At 41.6% G+C, this 14,174-nt stretch overlaps 1 protein-coding gene across 7 annotated transcripts in view; it reads left to right on the top strand.

Moving 5' to 3' along the window:
- Window positions 1-13,644, top strand: part of CACHD1 (cache domain containing 1) — a 222,582-nt gene extending 208,938 nt beyond the window's left edge. For all 7 annotated transcript variants that reach the window (XM_016919881.4, XM_003308173.7, XM_016919887.4 and 4 more), the window contains 4 exons: window positions 211-372; window positions 1,873-1,950; window positions 2,622-2,723; window positions 11,914-13,644. In XM_016919881.4, the coding sequence (XP_016775370.1) occupies window positions 211-372; window positions 1,873-1,950; window positions 2,622-2,723; window positions 11,914-12,152 (581 nt within the window). In that variant the 3' untranslated portion in view covers window positions 12,153-13,644. The remainder of the gene's footprint in view (window positions 1-210; window positions 373-1,872; window positions 1,951-2,621; window positions 2,724-11,913) is intronic.
- Window positions 13,645-14,174: the final 530 nt, after the last annotated feature.

Genomic DNA, 14,174 nt, shown 5'->3' with positions numbered 1-14,174 from the left:
AGCAACCAACACTGGAGAACCAGGAATTAAATGAAGCCTCTGCTCCCACGTTCCCATGCGTCATGTTTGAGGAACTCAAAGCCTAACTAAGCATCTGTTTATCTTCCGCCAACCCCCTTCCCACTGTATTCCCTCCCATCTCACCATCCTTACTTTCTTCCCCACTTGGGAAATCTTAACAAGGAACATCTTCTTGCCCTTTCACTGAAGGTGATGAAGTGATCACATTAAACATGATTAAAAGCGCCCCTGTGGGTCCTGTGGCTGGAGGGATCATGGGATGCATCATGGTCTTGGTCCTGGCGGTGTATGCCTACCGCCACCAGATTCATCGCCGGAGCCATCAGCATATGTCTCCTCTTGCTGCCCAAGGTGAGCTCAAAATGAACCCCACAGGGGAGGCAGCAGCCAGGCTAGAAGGACAGTGGCGGGTTGTGTAAGCCTCTAAGGAACTGTCAGAACAGTGCTATACTTTCAGCTTCTGTGGAGTCATTTTGGAAGTCCCAAAGCCTGCTTTCTTCTTCAGTGCCTAAACCCTACAAGCTCTATTTTGATCCCCAGAAAAATCCTTGGATCCTCTCCTTACCAGCATTGGCCCCCAGTGGCCTGCCTCTGCAATAAGCCAGTCAGGGGAGCTGGGATGCTGAGTGGGAAATTTTGTTTGTTAGATGTGCTGCCCTTGCAATTCCAAAAAGACAGGCAAATCAAAGATACCCCAGATCACTAATGGCAAGAATATAATCTGTTCGATTGCAGCTGCCATTATGTAGTGTGAATAAACACACATTTGAATAATCACATCTCTTAAAACAGGATAAGTCGGCCAATCGCGGTGGCTCATGCCTGTAATCCCAGCACTTTGGGAGGCCGAGGTGGGTGGATCATTTGAGGTCAGGAGTTCAAGACCAGCCTGGCCAACATGGTGAAACCCCGCCTCTACTAAAAATACAAAAACTAGCCGGGTGCGGTGGCACCTGCCCGTAGTCTGAGCTACTTGGGAGGCTGAGGCAGGAGAATCGCTTGAACCCAGGAGATGGAAACTACAGTGAGCCAAGATCGCGCCATTGCATTCCATTCTGGGCGAAAGAGTGAGACTCCATCTGAAAAAAAAAAAGTCATCGAAGCCAAGTACAAAATGATTCACCTATAATCATGGCCTCAATACCACGTGCAGTATCTATACTCTGTTTAAGTGCAGTATCTGTACTCTGTTTGCAGGGAACAAAACTGTTTAATGGCCGTCTCCATCCTTCCTAAAACCCCAGTCCCCAGGGATGTGTTGACCTGACCTTTTTGGAGATGAAGTTAACTCATCTTCCTGGCCACTTAGCTCACTCTAACAGCTGTAATGACAGGTTGATGTTAAAGCATTTCACTATGGCCACAAGCCCGAAGGGGAATCATGGAGTAATGTTGCCTGATTTAGTAACAGGGATAATCACCATGTGCTTCCCTTGGTGAGATTCAGCTAGACTGAGGATGACCATCAACCAGTGTTAGCTTATGCCTGGCCTTTTGGAGGCTTTTGTTGCACCATTTCACCAACACAGTCAGTCATTTTTCAATCCCTTTCCTTCTGTTTCAGTACTTTAGTAGAGGATTAAAGATTTGTTGGCCTCAATCAACTTCTTTTCTCTTCCTTTCTCAAAAATGAATTTCAGATGTCTCTTGATTACTTGTTCTTCTTGTTTGGATTCCTGCTCCCTCCTCCTTTAAAAAAAAATGGGGCATCAGTTCATTCCCTTCTAAGATGGGATTCATTCTTGATGGAATGCTGTCACCCAGCCATCAAACAAGTGCTCAGCAGGGTATTAAAGCGGGTGATTTTGTTTGATTAAATAGTCATGTTTCTCTCTTTTTAATGATGGGTAGAAATGTCAGTGCGTATGTCCAACCTGGAGAATGACAGAGATGAAAGGGACGACGACAGCCACGAAGACAGAGGCATCAGTGAGTATTCAGCTGCCTTGCTGCAGAATGTGTCAGCAGGAGGCTAATCCAGAATAAATATTCTTTCTTATATCCTTTTGGCTTGTATTAAAATTTAAGAAGCTTTGACACGGTGGCTGGGTTTTTTTAGTTGTTTTTTTCCATCCTTTTTTGTTAGGAGTACGTGTAGGTCTTTGCTTTGTTTTAGAGAATCTCAAGAGATTTTATTGTGGTTTTTTTTTTTTTTTTTTTGCATTAAGTGTGTTGACCTAAAACAGCTCACCCTTTCCTTTCTTTCTCTTGCTCATTATTTTCCAACCATAGTATTTTAGAAAAGGAAGTTTCAGGTACGCATTTTTTAAAAAATCCCTTAACTAGTATGTACAACTCAGGGAGGAAAAAAGAGCATTTTCTTTATCAAAAGAGATTTCCATTAGTGTTAAGACACCCTGGCCTTCACCTACTAGACCATAGCTTCCTGATGCACGTTGGAGATATATAATTAAATACCTCTCACTGCACCAGTTCTAAAATCAGCACCCCAATCCCCAGAATTGTTTAAAAAATGATTTATTCTGGCTTTCCAAAGAGAATTCTCCCAGCATGTAAATGAGCCCTCTCAGAGCAAATGTGTTTGAAACAATGGAGATACTGGCATAAGAGTGACATTAACTGTCCTTGGCTTCCTACAGTCAGCAACACTCGGTTTATAGCTGCGGTCATCGAACGACATGCACACAGTCCAGAAAGAAGGCGCCGCTACTGGGGTCGATCAGGAACAGAAAGTGATCATGGTAAGGTCTAGCTTCCTGCATTTGAAGACCCGAGGAACCTCATGTACTCCTGTGGGATGATGCTCACACCCTATTTTGACATGGTTTTCCAAAAAGACACACCCCAGCATGCCACTGGTTTATAAGAGCCCGAGGACAGTTTTACTTATGTCTCAGCACTCCTCTGGGCACACGGATTGCTTTCAAGTTTTTCTCCATACAGAAGGATTCATATTGTTTAAATGGAGCCTGCTTGCCATCCCACTTGCTTTTCCATAAAATCAGCATCCTCTTAGGTCCCGCTCTCCAGTGTTGGCTGGCAAACAGCAGGATCTTTAAGGGCTTTTTCAGTCATGTCCCCTTGGGGCATGACAAGAATCTGTGCTGTCCTCCAGCATTCTCTTGCCCTGACCTCTGGCATGGTCTGGGGAGCTCAGAGAAGGCTTCACCAAAGAAGCAAGAAGCAACATTTGCACTGAGCCTTGAGGGGGTGATTAAAGAAAAGGTAGGGGCAAAGAATATTAGAGGCCAAAGGACCAGTGTGTACAAAGTCATGGAGTTGTGTAAGTGCCTATAAGATGCTCAGGAAGCGTCAAGGCCAAATCATGAAGAGGCGCCGAGTGCTAGGTAACTTATGAAATCCACATACTCTGCCAAAGACTTGGCCATCCCACACGGCTTCTCTCCTTCTCAGAGTCCATATCGCTCATTGTTGCAAAGAACAGCAGATGTATCCCAGTCTATAAGCATCACTGCCACAGTTCCACAAAAATATAACAGGTGTGGGTAGTGTTTTTCCTGCCATTGTAAAATCTTTTTTTTTTTTAAGATAGCTGTTTAATTTTCCAGAAATCTGTATTTTCCTCCTAGAATCAAGTCCTTTTTTAAATACATAAATAGTGTATTTAAGCCTTTTTGACTTAGCTTTTTCCACACCTATCCTGGAAAAAAAAAGTCCTCAAACCATGTATTCCCTGTATCTACACTAAAAAATGCAAAAATAGATACTCCTCAGAGCAACCAACGTCACCTTTTACACTACAGCCAGGTCTTCAAACTCCCTTTGGCAAATAAGAGCAGCTAAAGCTCTGTTTTATAAATTGGAGACTGTTAATTTGGGCTTTGAATGACATTATTCCCACCAACTAAATAGAAACTTCAGGTTTCTATGGAGAACCACAGCAGAACTTAAATTTCTCAGTTTCTTTGACTTTTTTGCTTTTTTCTCTACAAACCTTTGAACTTGCATAAATTCCTGCTGCCAGGCAGTTCTGTGCCTTCTCGTTTGAATAATAAAACAGGTTTGAGGCTACTAAAGTTCAACAGAAATAATTTCTTATTCAGCAGAAATACTGAATCCTTTTCTCTCTCTGAAATACTGAATCCTTTTTCTCTCTGTTCCTCAATAGGAATTGCATCAATACCAAATTAGGATTCTGAGTGATGTTTATGACGTTCCATTAGCCTCTCCCATTGTCTCAGTAAAATGGCATATGAAGCAACAGCTTAGATAAAAGGAAGGGTGCAGTGTCAGTATCTGAACACTAAGGCATCCAGCTAAGGGCTTGGTTCCTTTCATTTTTCTCCATAATTGGATCCATGTTATCCCCAAGGTATGAAAAATAGTTTCTCATGCAGACAGAATGCAACACCAAAAGAAGGGGAAGGCATTGACACTCCCCATATTCCAAATGCATCATAAAATCAATAGAATTTAAATGTGTGTTGGCATATCCCTTGAACCAGTACGTGGGTCACTAAAAATGGTGGCATTGAGTTAATGTCCCTGTGATGCCTAGAGGCAAAGCTATATACACCCATTATACAAGGAAATCTAATTGTTTTGTTGGCACACTTCTTGCTCATCTGTGTATGCTCTACTCTCCTGTTTGGTGGATGTATTGGCATCTGCTATGCACAGTTATGCACTGCGTAACAACACTTCGCATATACTACAGGGGTCCCATAAGATTATAATGGAGCTGAAAAATTTCTATTGCCTAGTGATATCTTGATGATCCTGACCCTGTGTAGGCCTGGGCTAATGTGTGTGTTTGTGTCTTAGTTTTTTTGTGTGTGTGCTTTATTTTTTGAGACGGAGTCTCGCTCTTGTCACCCAGGCTGGAGTGCAAAGGCGCGATCTCAGCTCACTGCACTTCAAAACTGTATCATTCCTTACATATCAAGGATCTCATTTGTGGTAAAAAATTTTTTTGGTATTTTATCGCCATTTAGTCATATTTGTGGATTTTCTTTGTTTTTTCTTCGACTTTTTTTTTTTTTTGGAGACACTGTGTCTTAGTTTTTAATGAAGGAGTTTAAAAAGTGAAATGTAAAAATTTTTAAACTAGAAAAAAGCTTATAGAATAAGGATATAACGAAAGGAAATATTTTTGCACAGCTGTACAATGTGTCTGTATTTTAACCTGTTATTACAAAATAGTCAAAAAGTTTTAAAAGTTTAAAAGTTTATAAAGCAAAAAAGTTACAGTAAGCAAAGGTTTATTATTGAAGAAAGAAAAAAGTTTAATAAATTTAGAGTAGCCTAAATATATAGTGTTTATAAAGTCTACAGTAGTGTACACTGATGTCCTAGACCTTCACATTCACTCACCAGTCACTCACTGGCTCACACAGAACAACTACCAATCCTGCAAGCTCCATTTATGGTAAGTGCTCTATATAGGTGTACCTTTTTTGTTTTTTGTTTTTTGTTTTGAGACAGAGTTTTGCTCTTGTCGCCCAGGCTGGAGTGCAATGGTGCGATCTCAGCTCACCACAACCTCCACCTCCTGGGTTCAAGCGATTCTCCTGCTTCAGCCTCCCAAGTAACTGGGATTACAGGCACATGCCACCATGCCCGGCTAACTTTGTATTTTTGAGAGAGACTGGGTTTTTCCATGTTGGTCAGACTGGTCTCGAACTCCCAACCTCAGGTGATCCGCCCACCCCAGCCTCCCAATGTGTTGAGATTACAGGCGTGAGCCACTGCGCCCTGCCACAGGTGTACCATTTTAAAAAATCTTTTATACGGTATTTTTCTGGTACCTCTTCTATGTTTAGATATATAAATACCTATAGTATTACCTACAGTATTGTGTACAATTGTGTTGCAGTTGCCTACAGTATTCAGTGCAGTAACATGTGGCATAGGTTTGTAGCCTAGAAGAATAGGCTATGCCATATAGCCGAGGTGTGTAGTAGGCTGTACCATCTAGGTTTGTGAAAGTACACTCTGTGACATTTGTGCAATGATGAAATTACCTAAGGACACATTTCTCAGAATGTATCTCTGTCATTACACAAGACATGACTATACCCTAGTACACTGTGGAGGTGGAGGGGGCTACAGATGGGAGTTGTTACTTCCTCAAGACAGCTTGGTGTAGAGGGAGAGCTTAGGAGATAGGGTAAAGCCAGTTCACTTTGAAGCCTACTTCTCCCCCTTTTTTTTCCACAAGCTGTTGAGACCTTAGTGAGCTACCTTAGACCTGAGTTTCCTAATACTTAAGGTAGGATTAAAAATTTTTACTGCAGTCTGGGCAATATGGTGAGACTCTGTCTCTACAAAATAAAAAAATTAGCCAGTCATGGTGGTACGTGCCTGTAGTCCCAGCTACTCGGGAGACTGAGGTGGGAAGATCACTTGAGCCCAGGAGGTCAAGGTTGCAGTGAGCCATGTTAGCACCACTGCACTCTAGCCAAGAACTCTTTGAGCTCTTTGAGACAGGGCTGTCTCAAAAAAAAAGAAAGAAAAATGCTGGGTGGAGTTGCAATGAGGATGAAATGAAATGGCATATGATAGGCACGGTGCTCAGGGTTGACCTCCCTACCTCTGTGCCCACCCTGCCCTGAAGAAATTTACAGTCTAAGAGGAAGCTATAAATGAATGCATGTATTCATATGCTTGATAAAAGGTGGAATATGACAGCTTCCTTAAAAGAGTAGAACAAAGAAGGAAAGGGGTGAGAGTTCACTTTTATCTGCGAATAAATTATGGGAAACCCTATGGAGGAACGTGGCATTGACTGGCCCTTGAACTGGTAGGATTGTGGCATCACGATTCTCTGCTCCCTGATAAGCGTATTTCCATGTGAATCCTTGAGTGTGTTACACAAAAGGAAACTCAAAAGAATTAAGTCTATAAATACATGACTACACAACGGCCTCGGCTCTCATGGTATGGTTCAGAGTTGTGATCCTAGAATTGAATGAAAATTGAATGTTACCAAACTAAACTTAGAAACTTTAGGGTGTATTTTTATTTAGAAATATTTTATGTGGCCAACAGAATTTCGTTTTTCAAAAGAATCTAATTTTAATTGTTGTATCTTAAGAAAAACTACTCCAATTGAGAATGTTTTTTGAAAGTAGGATCATTTTGGCCCATAGTCTAAGACCACTTAGAATGATTGATTTTCAGCAGTGTTACCCTCACAAGTGGAGGTTAGAAACAATTACTACCTGTGTGTGTTTTCAACTATCTATCTGCTTTGCCCATTTCTCTTAAAAATATCATGTTCTGTCCAATCATCTATTGGCTTATTTTTAAGTCAAAAAACACCTGTATGTTATTTGTTCCTTGTGAATTTATATTTTGGTTACTATCTCATCAGAAACTTTATGTAAGTGTATATTAGGCAACATTTTTTTCTTTGTAGAGGAAGATTTCTCCCTAGTTCGTGGCAAATTCCAAAATACTTAAAAAGCAAATGCTGAACCTTAAAAACCTGGTCAAAAAACTTTGTAGATGAACATAAGACCATTTTCTAGAGGTGCACAAACATTCTCCTGCAGTTACTCTCTGTGGCCACGAGATGGTGAGTGAGTCCCCAGAGGGACGTCACACCCCTTATAATCAAACGAAGTTTCTTAGGAACTATCAGATAAATATATAAGCAGACTGTCAAAGAACAAAAACCTAATCTCGGCTCTTTTTGATGGATGCCTGACCTCCTTTCTAAAGCCCATTTCCCACTTGAGATTGTATTTGCAGACACTTTGCTACATAAGCTTTTGGAGAGTAAAGAAATTTTTCCTTGAAAGTGTTTGCAAATATCCTTTGTGTTTCAAATAGTGCCTCTTCCTCCATGAGTCAGGGACTATGTCTGTCTTAATTCATCACCCTTCCCAGTGCTCAGCAGAATTGCCTGGCACTGAGTAAACAATTAATTTGTTGAATACGAAAATGTGTTTGTCTTTCTCCTGCTTTTCCACAACTTGCTATTCCCTTCTCCCCTGACCTCTTCAGATTTCCATTAATGATTGAAATAAGAGGAAGTTACAGAGGGGTTGAGCAATGGTATCATAGTAAGGAAATTAAATGGAATGCCCTTAGTATGAGAGTTTTACTCTGAAAGCACCTCTGTTGAGGTTCCTATCAGAAAGCAGTAGCAGAAGAGATGGGGTTGCCATCCTGAGATGAAGAGATGGGTGCCCTCCTGAGTTGCCTTGGAGACAGCTGCACCATCACTACCATCCTGGATGTGAACCCAGGACCTGTGACCAGCCAGGTTCAGAGTGTCACTGGACTCTGTCATAACCCATGGACAGAGTCCAGTGTATCCTAGAATGTCTGCATTATTAGATGAGACTAGTGAATGTCGTACCAGGCAAAGCCACAGGTAACTACAAAATTCATTGATGCTGTTGCTTTGAGAGTATAGTGTGCGTTGGTGGGGGATGGGGCAGCAGTTGTTTTTAAGTTCCTGCTTTGTGTGAGTCACTGTGTTAAATACTAGGGATACAAAGATAAACAGGAACTTACGATTTAAGAAAGAATTTGCTAATGAATAGATAGCCTTATATTTTTTATTATAATATGGCAAAATGTAAGAGATGTGCACAGAATGCATGTAAAATCACAGAAGGGGCACCAGCCCCCACGTGGGCTGGCAGGACTGGAGGTGGGTGGGGGAAATAGGTTGGGAAAGCTTCCCAGAGAAGACTTTCCAACTGATGCATGAGGCACAATAGCAAGATGAGGAAGGTGGGAGGGTGAGCCAAGCAGAAGGGCCACCATGAATCTAACACCTCGAATGCTAACATGAATTATCAGTTAGTGTGTGGGTGCTTGTAAATGAGCAGAGACAGGAAGCTATCCAGGAAGTGTTTGAGTAATCACTGGGATTTTGCTAAAATCCTGTTTTCTACTTTAATCCTTTACATGTATAGCATAAGGTGGTTTCAATATGCACAGCAGTTTGTGACTGAGGTTTTGGAGCCTAGCACCCAATCTAACACTCCAGACTTAGCACTGCTAAAGCTGAGAAACCTATTCTGGCTCCTGGTCTCTTAATCCTGGGTAAAGGCATCACTATTTGCTCAGTATCTGAACCTAGAAACCTCGACCTTTTCCAAGGATGTCAGCTCCCTGGCATCTTCACCAGGCAAGTCCATTTGGTCACCAAATCCAGCCTACTGTACACTTGAACAGTCCACACACTGCGACTGCCCTACTTCATGTCCTTGCCATCTCCTCGAGGCCCATGCTCCAGCACTCTGTCCTCTGAGCCTCTGATCCCACCTTCCTTCTGTCCAGCCTCCCCATTGCCCCCTGACCACTCCCACTGTCCACTACTAGATCATAGCTCATAGCTTCAGCCAGCCTTCTTGACCTGGTCTTAGCCTATCTGTCCAGTGCCATCTCCCACCGCCCCGACCCCCAGCACCAAGCTTTCACCATTCCCAAAAGCCACCAGAGCCCTTCCAGCTGTTGTACCATTGCATGTGCTTGGGCCCTGCTGGAGGTACCTTTACACCCCTGTCTTTACCTACTGAGACCCTTTTCTCCCATCAGGGCTACCCAATTGTCACCTCAAGGATCTAAGCCAAGTCCATTGGCTTTGGAATTCCTTTTGTGTGCCTCTGTTTTAGCACATGGGTGTTTCCCCTTCTTGCCCTAAGATGGGCCTCTCAGGAGCTGAGGCCTTACCTTAGCCCTTTCCTGTCCAGCCTCTAGCCTGGCACCTGGCACCAAGAAGGCACTCAGTCATGGTGGACACACATGTCTCCCATCCAAGTACTAACCAGGCCCGACCCTGCTTATGGTGGACACATATGTCAGTGAACACTTCCTCTTCTGCCCTGAATTTGCAGATGACACTTCTGAGATTCTGGCTAGACATCTCCACATATGTGACCCACAGAGTCTCAAAATCAAGCTGTGCATAAACAAAATGTGTCTTCTTTCCTGAGACTCAATCTGTGAGTTGTCCTTTCTTATCCTTATAACTTGAAGTTGTAGTCACCTTTCACTACTCCTCACCCCCACAGTCGCCCACATCTGATGACTTACCAATTTCTCTTGCCTCCACCACTGAGATAGCTTTTAAATCTGTCCAATCCCACTGCCCTAGTTTTAATTCTCTATCCCTCACGTGGGCTGTTGAAATAACCTCCTAACTGCTCCCTGTCTTTCCTTTCCTTTCATCTCCCAAACCACCATCCTCTAAACACAAATGATCATGCCATTTTTTGGCCTGCTCAGTATCTTGTGTGGTCTCTCCATTTGCTACTCTTCGGCACGGGCTTTATGATTTGACTTAACTTCATGCCTCCCACCTGCCCTACTCTCCAGCTACCTGCTAGCACTCATCCAAGCCACGTGGAACAGGGATGGCCTTTATATCCACACCTCTATGGCTGTGGTCATCCTGTTCCTTTCTTTATATCCACTTATCGAACTCCTACTCATCCACTTAAGCCCAACTAAAATATACATTCTCTGAAGATTCCTTATTCCTCCAGCCAGAATTAGATATTCCCTCTTCTGGATTTTAATTATACCTCAGTTATAGCACTTACCATTATCTGTGTAAAAGGAGGCTTTGTTTTGTGAGCATCTGTCTCAAACTCAACTGTAAAGTCATTAGGGAAAGATGACGTCTCTTATTCGTGTTTCCTCTTCTCCCACTCCAGCCCCATAATGGTCTCCAATAAATGAATAAGTGAATGACCAATGCTTATATTTGTTTCATTTCTCAAACATTAGCTTTTGAGCTCCCTGTGCAGGGACCAGGCTTTCATCTTTATATGTCTTCCAGTGCCCAACACAGTGACTTGTATATTATAGGTACACAGTAAATATTTGTTAAGTTGGACTGACAGCTAAATAATTCTATCATTTGAGTAATGTTTCATTGAGGACAGAATTTTTGCACAGAGCATACAATTTCAACCACAAATGATTCCTGCTTGGCTGCATGCAAGAACATCAATTTTGCAGCCATGAATGTGACTAGCATTACCCACGGGTAAGTGCTGATTGACGCTAACTGTAGATGCAGTGGAAATATTAATGAGCTGTTGCTTCTTAAAATGTTTAAAGGAGATTTTTGCAATATTTAAAAACATGCCAGGAATCTCAGAATGGAATCCTTTGATCAGCAAGGGCATTTGCCTTTGAAACATGTATTACTTAGAATACCAAAAGAAATTAAATTTAAATGGGGTGGGGGGCAGCTAACACAGAGAATAGTTGATTGCACAGCTAGTTGCCGTGGGTGTATGTGGAGTTAGTGTTTCATTAGGCACTAGAACTTTGGGCAAATTCCTTAACCTCTCTGATCATCATTTCCCTGAATTGTAAAATGTATATTAAAATATATCACCATTGGTGTGCAAGAATTGCCTGACACAAGTGCCTGCCACCAAGCAAGCGCGCAGGTGATGGTGATGGTTCTTTTTGTTCTATTGTGGCGTCACATTCAGGCATTCAGGCGGAAGCCCAGAATTCTGCACCAGTCCCAGTTGATCTGAGTCCTGTTCAGATCTTCTTCTTGAAGCTGTCCATTTTTTGGATTTCTTTAATAAAAAAGATTATCTTTATCATAGGTAGAAGTGTAGAAAGATAGGTCCCCAGTGGTGGCTCGCCATGGATGATGGGATGTAGTGTGATTTTCATTTTTGTGTTGCTGGTTTGGGGATTTGGGATAAGCGTTCTTGTTTATTTTTTTTTTTCTCCTCTGTACTTTCTCAGCTGTCTAAAGTGGTTATGTATTTATTGTGTCATTGTTTTTTAAGGGAAAAAAAGTTATCACTAAATCTCTTTAAAAATAAATTACTTTAGCATCTGCTGACAGTCTGCCAGTGTTTGCACCTATGTATTGCAAAGATAGGAATACCTCCCAGTGCCCTAGAAATTGTAGGTGAAATCTTCTCTCTGCGTCTTGAAGCTCTCAGCTGTGTGTTTGTTTTGTTCTTTTTCTAGGTTACAGCACCATGAGCCCACAGGAGGACAGTGAAAATCCTCCTTGCAACAATGACCCCTTGTCAGCCGGGGTCGATGTGGGAAACCATGATGAGGACTTAGACCTGGATACCCCCCCTCAGACTGCTGCCCTACTGAGTCACAAATTCCACCACTACCGGTCACACCACCCTACACTTCATCATAGCCACCACTTACAGGCGGCTGTCACGGTACACACTGTCGATGCAGAATGCTAACAATCTCCTCACCTCCACGCCAAGACGAGATCTGGGAGCTACAGAATGTTCTGGAAAGAAAAAGAACCAGCTTAAAACCCACAGCAAGAGACCTCCCTTGTGTTTGTGCTTTGTGCAGAGTTGTTTCAGTCATTTCCTGCCTGTCGACATGGTTAAAAACGAGAGAAACAACAACACAGTCACATTTGTGAAGACGTGAGGCTGGTTCTGAAATGGAGGGGAAATAAGCCTGATGAACGAACCTGCCATAACACTAATGGAAGGGAACAGAAGGCGAACCTCCAAACACAGAGACGGAACCTGCAAGTGAAGCTGAGCCAGAGGAATGTTCCGAAGAGCCAGAAGCATTCAGCTCTCCTTAACTGGAAGAGAGAAAAATCTGCTCACCCAGAGACTGGAATGTGGCACATGCAGATACAAATGTGTGCATTGAAGATTTCGCTTTGTTTCTTAGCGGTACCTGGATACCACAGTTGCTGTATGGAACTCATGTTATGCTCTAAACGATGCATCTCAAAATTTCTAAGTAAAGGATTATTTTTCTACTATTTATTGAACTTTCAAACATTCTCAAACTTTGGGGAAAAGGAAAGGAAACACAGGAGAAGTTTTCAGCAGTTGCCCCGAGCTGTTTTGTGTGTAATGAAGTGGTTCTTTGATTAAGGAGCTCTATTTCTTATTTAACTGATATCCCACTGCCCCACTCCACAAAATAGGAAAATGAAGAAATCTTTCTCTCTGACTTGTTTACATCATTTCACGGAAACACATCTTTATTTGTAATGCAGTATTCTTTCTCTGTGTTTGACAGAGATGGGGAGGGGCAGAGGAATTTAAGAGGTTTTAAAAGAAATGTTACGTTTCTTATGACTTGTTTCCACTCCTCGTACAATGCTATTCTTAGGTTTCTACGAAACCTAATGTTAGAACTGCGTCCTTTCAGCTAAGGGAGGGTTGGATTTATTTTCCTTGTTTTAGAGACTACAAATTTTTAAATATCCCATTTTGACTGAGAATATTGACATATAAGGGAAGAAGTTTTCTAAATTGCGAAAGTCTGGTTCTTAATTAAAGAATTTTTTTTTTAATATCACGGTTAAAAGCTGCTGCCAGTTAGCCAAGACATTATCCACCAAATTGCTTTGTGATTTATACAGGGATTAATCAAATCTGGCTACTATAACATGGGGCATTGTAACTTTAAAGTAGTGTTTTAATTACAGTGATGTATTTTAGACTCACATTTTGTGATTCAAATATGTTATAAAGACATTCTTGCACCGTGGTAAAGAATGTGTGTGGTAAATCTCCGTTTATATGTAGTTGGAAAAAATTCTCTGAATAATGTTTTAATGATAGGGTATTATGATACAATGTAAAAAACAATTGGTTCTTCAGCAGTACAGAAAGTAAACTATATATGTGCTATCAGGAAACCCCTTCATACTGTGTATAAAATTGCAATCTAGTGAAATAAACTGTATGCAACGGACCATTTTAGTGGCTACAGTGATTTGTTAATGTACCACTCCTTGTGCCTCAAGGCAAGTTACATTCACTTTGTAACCTAGCAGGTCAGTTGCCAGACTGAAAATAGACCTCCTTTCAATGCTACAGTCAACTTCTAGGGCTTCTTGACCATCTAGATCAAATATGCAAACAACTTAACAATATAATGGGATAAAAATGTATAGAACATAGCTCTCCCTTCCTGAGCATCTATATCCATGTCACTAATAATAAATGGTTCTTCTCTAACTGCTAGAAGGATTAAATGAGTTTCCTGCCTTCCCAGAAAATTAAACTTCTTCATGGGATACTAGTTTGTTTCCTAAGGTTGAGAAACTCTGTGTTAGGAAATTGATTGAGGAGGGAGAAGTGCAGTGGAAACTTGGTGCTTTCAAGAAAAGAATCACAAAACTTAGAGCTTAAAAATGAAATAGGTACCCCTATAGAAACACAATAACAAAATACATTTTGTATCTTTTGGGTTTTTTTGTTTGTTTTCGTTTTTGAGATGGA

Source organism: Pan troglodytes, chromosome 1, assembly GCF_028858775.2.
Source record: "Pan troglodytes isolate AG18354 chromosome 1, NHGRI_mPanTro3-v2.0_pri, whole genome shotgun sequence".
Lineage (NCBI taxonomy): Eukaryota > Metazoa > Chordata > Mammalia > Primates > Hominidae > Pan > Pan troglodytes.
This window is presented reverse-complemented; position numbering and strand designations above follow the sequence as displayed.